This window comes from Nipponia nippon, unplaced genomic scaffold (assembly GCF_047370975.1).
Source record: "Nipponia nippon isolate SJK-2023a ecotype South Korea unplaced genomic scaffold, ASM4737097v1 scaffold_21, whole genome shotgun sequence".
In the NCBI taxonomy this organism is placed as follows: domain Eukaryota; kingdom Metazoa; phylum Chordata; class Aves; order Pelecaniformes; family Threskiornithidae; genus Nipponia; species Nipponia nippon.
In genome coordinates this window covers 1,093,967-1,100,955 of record NW_028262338.1, presented here as the reverse complement: position 1 = coordinate 1,100,955, position 6,989 = coordinate 1,093,967, and the positions used below count along the sequence as shown (strand labels likewise).

Here is a 6,989-nt window from a genome sequence, read left to right as displayed (position 1 = left end):
TCACATCGTTTGCAGAGCAGAGTCGCAGAGGACAGTCACAGAGGAGGAGGACAGAGTTTTCGACAATGCCAATACCAGCACGATCTGCAGTCAGCAAAGGTAATAGGGCAGCAAATACAGCCTGGGCGGGGACTGTCACCACCACAGCCTGCGTGTCCTGCACTCCTTCAGCAAGCTTGGGTGGAAACGCTACACACCAGCAAGCAACAGCATCTGCAAAGCTGGTGTTCTGCAACCTCTCGTCGCAATCTGCAGTGATTTTATTCAACTCACACCCAGAACAGCAACCCTCAGCTGCGGACAGTAACCGCTGCTGGGGGCGGCAATACCCATCCTTTTTCTCCCCCCCAAAACCAAGAGCCGAGGCGCTCCGGCAAGGACGCGAGGGCAGATGCAAAGGCCCCAGTAAGAGACTTAAGCACCAGCCAAGCACCCACCGCACGCAGGCCCCGGGCGCCCAGCCCGCCTCCCAACAGCGCCTCCCCAGGGCGACGGCGAGCAGGGCGAGCAGGGCGAGAGCGGAGAGAAGGGGGAGGAGGGGGCGAGAGGCGAGAAAGGGAGGGCCACTGACCGTGTCCAGGAGAGCGGGCGGCTCCGGCTGCGTCTCCTTCGCCGCGGCGCCCGGCGGCGGCGGGAAGTTGGGGCTGAAAACCATCAGGTCGCTCTTGCCCGCGCCGTCCGCCACGCACAGGCTCCGGCTCTGGCGCTGCGAGTACGACCAGCTCCTCACTTCACTGGCGAAGGGATTTAGTCCCCATGGAATACCTCTCCTTCCTTAGTGTGATCCACGCATCACACAGACAAACAAAAGCCATCAAGGTAAGACCATGACATTTTCACTGAGAACATCTCCTCGATGCCCAACACACCCACTCAAAGAAACGTACTGCTGTTCCTCCTCCCTCTGTCCTTGCTGCCACCTGCTCACCCTGCGCCTGCAAGCAGCAGGGAAGCAACAACAGCAGGCAGCGGAGCCTTGCTGCTCCACACCTACAGGCATTACAATCCAGGCAACAGGCGGTCGATTCAACATGAAGATGCCGCAATTGAACAGGAACAAAAGTTCATCAGCCTCTCAAACACATCCTCTTTAATGTGTGACTTACCTGTAGCATCACTGGTGTCGTCTTCTGAAAAAGAATAACTTCCAGAACAGCAGAATTGGTTTTAAGGGACATTGTCCCTTAACATGATGACAGATTTCGGGGGATACTAGATAGAAAAACATTACTCAGGATCCACAAAAGCCTTGAAAACCCTGCACAGTGTGTAGTGCTCCCTTAGGCACTTCTACCAAAGGGGAAGCAGAAGGGAGGCTTGAAAGCTAAGGACACTCTCTCAACATCAGCCTCAGCTCAGGAGAATTGAGAAAACCTTCCCACACAATCATGGGAAACCCCCAGAAACGTCTGACACCCAACAGATGCCAAAGTTCAGCAGTCTGTATCTCATGCACTGTTAACAACACATCGACAATGTGAGAGAGAAAAAAAAAAAAAAACAAAACGAAAAAGGGTGGGCAGGTTTGGTGAGAGGAGAGATGAAAACCAAAGGATCCCATCCCACTCTATTGAAACGCAAGCTTTGCCAACAGCCTGAATACAGAGACCACTTCTTCCCCTCCCTACCAAGACCCAGATCACAGAGAAGAACAAGGAAGGCTCAAAGAAGGCTCACAGCATGACCAAATTTCAAAAAGCTTCTGCTTGACCAACAACATTCCACATCCAAAACAAGTGCCTTAAGACACATATGGCAGTGATCTTCACAAGCAGTAGTACCATGGAGCACAAAAGGGTATGAGGATATGCACAACTTCTGAATGTCCTGAGAGGACACCAGGCAAGCAGCCCGGCGTGCCAGGGCTCTTCTCAAGGTTTTCTACTGGCATCCTCTATCCTGCACTATGGGAAATGGCATCTCCACAGCTAAGCAGACATTCTCCAGTCCCTCCCCAGTGACACAGACCGTGTTCGACATCTCCATTTCCATCAGAAAAGACTCTTCCCCAATCAAACTCACCCTCCCCTTGACACACATGCCCAGGCCCTACTCGGTACCACAAGCAGGATCAATCCCACAATACCCAGACACTGCTCAACCACAACAACATGCCCCAACAATAAAACCCTCTCTGAGCAGGATCCGGGGCCTCGCGCATCCTCACCTTCCCTCATCATTTGCACAAAGAACGTATGGAATCCTGCAAAGTCACACAGCGTCTGGCAGGCTCTTCCCACCTGCGTGAACTTCACCCTCAGTGCTCTTGCCTTTGCAGCAATCTCAGATGGAAACACCACACAGCTGCACAGTAGAGTTCTTAAGCGTTCTGTCACTAGAGCTGTGACCGCTCGCATCCTGCTCCGCACAGATTTCATTCTTCGACAGAACACCACTAAATGCTGAAATGTAAGCACAATCACGACATCAACTGGGAGGGAGAAGTTGTATCATGGAAAACCAGAGCTGGGCTGGGCTGGAGGGTTTGGTGTGTACGTGCATGAAACCAAATGAGTAAAGCATGACAAGCAGGCACAGCATCTGTACTGCGGCCGACTGTGCAAGTGCACAAGGAGGGGAAGTCAAGAGCACAAAGATGACACCCACCTCCTCCTGGCCCCTTACAAATCCTGCCTGAGGAGGATGAAGGAACCATCATGGCTGCTACAGATGCCCACCACTACACAGGGACAGCAGATTGAAGAACTACCCTCCCACAACACCTTTCCCATAACAGGAGCAAAAGGTTCATCAGACACTATTCAGCAGTCTGCATCTCACCCCCTCTTACCAACACATTCCTTACATCAGGCAGGCAGCAGCACAAGGGACTGTCTCTGGTGGGAGATATTCATAACCTCAAAAGACACTGTGGGCGTTTCAATACCACACCCTATCTCAACATCCAGAAGGCCTCCAGCTCCAGACCCTTGGGAGCCTGGGAAGGATCCTGCAAAAGAACACTCTCTGCCCATCCTGCCTCATGCTTTCCTCTAGGCATCCTCCATTCCACATTCTGGGACATGCATTCCCAAGGCAAGCACATCATCTCCCATCCTTCTTTTCTTATGACATCGCCCATGGTCTACCCAAGGATTTCTACCTCCCTCAGACAAGTCTTCCCACTGCTCAAGGTCAACATTCACATCAGGACATGGCCAGGCCCTACTCAGTGACACTGCCACATTCACCTCTGTGACATGCCACAGTTCCCTTTCCCACCTCAGGGCTCACGCCAGCTCTTGCAGACCATTCCCAGCAATGAGAGCACCATAAGAAACATACAGATGGTATCATATGCACTGTGTTGAGCAGACTCTCCGTAGTTGGCCCTTCATGTTTTGCAATGCTTCAGCTATCTCAGATGGAAATGTTACACAGCTGGCAGCTGCGTTACTCACCTGCAATGTTACACACCTATTTGTGGAGATGGTGTCAGGATAGCTCTAATGGCGATGGGCATTGATTTCCGTCTGTGAGAGAACAACCCAAATGTTGATGACCACAGCAACTGTCATGGATGAGATCTAAAGTGCAGGACAATTTGGGGTTTTTTAAAAAGAAGGTTTCCGGGGCTGCCATAAGGCTGTCAATGCTGATACAACTAGTGAAAGACTATCAAAACAGGCCCAGCATACATCCCATCACGTCATTTCTCCAGCCAGGAATGGAAGCCTAGAAGATGGCTTGGGGGGAAGCGCGGGTAGGGGGGAAGAAAATCCCCATTTCTGACACCTACTCTGGGTCACACTCCTCTCCCTAAACACTTGATACTACGAACTACAGTAACAACATACTTGGAAAAGAACATGGGAAAGTTCTGTGTTGTCTTCTCTGCTTTCATAATGAATTAGAATTAGAATGAATTAGAATGAATTAGAATGAAGAAAAGAGACCACGGGGAGAGAAATCCCTGGAGTCCCAATTGTCACCTTCCATCATGTCTCTTGCAGAGGAGAATCAAAGAGGAGGACAGAGTTTTCCACAGGAAACCACATCTGATACCAGCACAGTCAGCACTCAGAAATGGTAACAAGGCAGGAAATAATTCCTGTGCATGGGGAGGACGATCACCACCACAGCCTGCGTGTCCTGCACTCCTTCAGCAAGCTCGGGTGGAAACGCTACACACCAGCAAGCAACAGCATCTGCAAAGCTGGTGTTCTGCAACCTCTCGTCGCAATCCGCAGTGATTTTATTCAACTCACACCCAGAACAGCAACCCTCAGCTGCGGACAGTAACCGCTGCTGGGGGCGGCAATACCCATCCTTTTTCTCCCCCCCAAAAAACAAGAGCCGAGGGGCTCCGGCAAGGACGCGAGGGCAGATGCAAAGGTCCCAGTAACAGCCTTAAGCACCTGCCAAGCACCCATCGCCCCCAGGCCCCGGGCGCCCAGCCCGCCTCCCAACAGCGCCTCCCCAGGGCGACGGCGAGCAGGGCGAGCAGGGCGAGAGCGGAGAGAAGGGGGAGGAGGGGGCGAGAGGCGAGAAAGGGAGGGCCACTGACCGTGTCCAGGAGAGCGGGCGGCTCCGGCTGCGTCTCCTTCGCCGCGGCGCCCGGCGGCGGCGGGAAGTTGGGGCTGAAAACCATCAGGTCGCTCTTGCCCGCGCCGTCCGCCACGCACAGGCTCCGGCTCTGGCGCTGCGAGTACGACCAGCTCCCCACTTCGCTGGCGCACACCAGCGTCGCCGGCCCGGGCCCCGACAGCACGCCCGCCCGCGGCGACCACCGCGACGCCCCGTACAGCACCACCGCCAGCACGAACACGCTCGACACCGCGCAGATGGCCACCACCAGCCACACGTTCGTCGCCGCCGCCGCCGCCGCCGCCGCGCCGCCCTCCGCGCCCGACGCCGGACGCAGCCCCGCCCCCGCCCCCGGCGACGACGACGACGACGAGGAGCCCGCGGCCGCCAGCGCCGCCTCGGCGCCCTCCACCAGCGACACGCTCAGCGTGGCCGTGGCCGAGCGCGACGGCTCCCCGTGGTCCCGCACCACGATCACCAGCCTCTGCCGCGGGCCGTCCGCCTCCTCCAGCGCCCGCGCCGTGCTCACCTCGCCGCTGTACAGCCCCACGCGGAACGGGCCCTTCCCCCGCGGCTCCCACAGCTCGTAGCGCAGCCACGCGTTGTAGCCCGCGTCCGCGTCCACCGCGCGGATCTTCGCCACCACCTGCCCCGCCGGCGCCCCCCACGCCGCCCACGCCCACAGCGCCCCCGAGCCCGGCCCCGCCGCCGCCGAGCCCGCCGCCCCGGGCCCCGGCCCGCCGCCCGCAGGCGGCAGCAGCGCCGGCGCGTTGTCGTTCTCGTCCACCACGAAGAGCTGCACCGTGGCGTTGCCGCACAGCGCCGGCTCCCCCGCGTCCACCGCACGCACCTCGAACTGCAGCACCTGCACCTCCTCGTAGTCCAGGGGCTGCAGCGCCCACAGCCGCCCGCTCTCCGCGTCCACCGCCACGTAGCTCGACGCCGGCCGCCACCCCCCGCCCGCCGCCGCGCCCCCGCCGCCGCCCTCCGCCACCGAGTAGCTCACGCGCCCGTTGCCCGCCTCGTCCGGGTCCCGCGCCCACAGCCGCGCCAGCTCCGCGCCCGCCGCGTTGTTCTCCCGCGCCAGCACCGTGTACACGGCCTGCGCGAACGCCGGCGCGTTGTCGTTCACGTCCGACACCGGCACCCGCACCCCGCGGCTGGCGCGCAGCGGCGGCGCCCCGCCGTCCTCCGCCCGCACCTCCACCTCGTACTCCGACACGCGCTCCCGGTCCAGCGCCTCCCGCAGCACCAGCGAGTACGAGCCCGCGAACGTCGCCACCAGACCGAACGGCGCCGCCGGCCACACCGCGCACCGCACCCGCCCGTTCGCCCCCGAGTCCCGGTCCGACACGCTCAGCAGCGCCACCACCGTCCCCACCGCCGCGTCCTCCGGCACCGGCACCGACAGCGACGTCACCCACACCTCCGGCGCGTTGTCGTTCACGTCCACCACCTCCAGCTCCACGCTGCAGTGACCCGACAGCGGGGGCGTCCCTTTGTCTCTCGCTTCAATTTGCAACTCGTGTACACGGACATTTTCGAAGTCAAGGCTGCCCGTCAGTCTCATCTCCCCCGTTTTCGGATCAATGGTGAATAGATCTTTGTTACCAGCAGGAACCGAACTGACGATACTGTAGGAAAATTCCTTATTAAGACCCTCGTCCGGATCCGTGGCGTTCACCCGCGCCACCAGCGTCCCCTCTGCAGCGCTCTCCGGCAGCTGCACTTTATACACCGACTGGTTGAACTGGGGCGCGTTGTCGTTTGCGTCCAGCACCGAGATCACCAGCTCCATCGTGCCCGACAGTGACGGCCGGCCACCGTCACTCGCCGTCAGCAACAAACGGTGCACAGGAACCGTCTCGCGGTCCAGAGGTTTCGTCAGCACGAGGAATAGAGATTTCCTGTTTTCATCAGAGGATTTAACATCGAGCGTAACGTGCTCGCTGGGGCTGAGTGCATAGGAGAGCTGCGCGTTGGCTCCGATATCTGCATCCGACGCGCCCTCCAGCGGGAACCGAGACCCCGGTAGCGACGATTCCGCGATGCTGAGGTTTTTCCGGGCGGCGGGGAAGAGCGGGGCGTTGTCGTTGATGTCGGTGACCTCCAGCTCCACGTGGAAGACGCGCAGCGGCCGCTCCACCAGCACCTCCAGCCGCAGGGCGCACGGCGCGCTCTTCCCGCACAGCTCCTCCCGGTCCAGCCGCGAGCTCACCACCAGCGCCCCGCTCGCCCCGCTCACCTCCACGCTCGCCCGACGGCCCTGCGACACCAGCCGCAGCCGCCGCGCCTCCGCATCGCCCGCCTCCAGGCCCAGGTCCTGCGCCAGCCGCCCCACCACCGTCCCGGCCTCCGCCTCCTCCGGCACCGAGTACCGCACCTGCCCGCCGCCCAGCGCCCACGCCGCCTGCAGCACCAGCACCCGCACCACGGGCACCCACCACGCGCCCATCGCCGCC

The 6,989-nt window shown here is 59.6% G+C and overlaps 1 protein-coding gene across 1 annotated transcript; it reads right to left on the bottom strand.

Annotated features, from left to right (window-relative positions):
• On the bottom strand, positions 1–6,989 carry LOC148055509 (protocadherin alpha-3-like). The gene is made up of 3 exons (XM_087759944.1): positions 4,508–6,989; positions 572–706; positions 1–84 (listed from the first exon to the last, which is right to left on the bottom strand). The coding sequence occupies exons 1-3, from the start codon at positions 6,980–6,982 to the stop codon at positions 1–3; spliced, it is 2,694 nt and encodes an 897-aa protein (XP_087616070.1). The 5' UTR covers positions 6,983–6,989.

Coding starts and splice junctions, on each gene's coding strand:
- LOC148055509 (XM_087759944.1), bottom strand. CDS start 6,982: ATGGGCGCGTGGTGGGTGCCCGTGGTGCGGGTGCTGGTGCTGCAGGCG. Junction 707..4,507: donor CGCCCGCTCTCCTGGACACG/GTCAGTGGCCCT, acceptor TCGTACTCGCAG/CGCCAGAGCCGGAGCCTGTG. Junction 85..571: donor CGCCCGCTCTCCTGGACACG/GTCAGTGGCCCT, acceptor TGCTGACTGCAG/ATCGTGCTGGTATTGGCATT.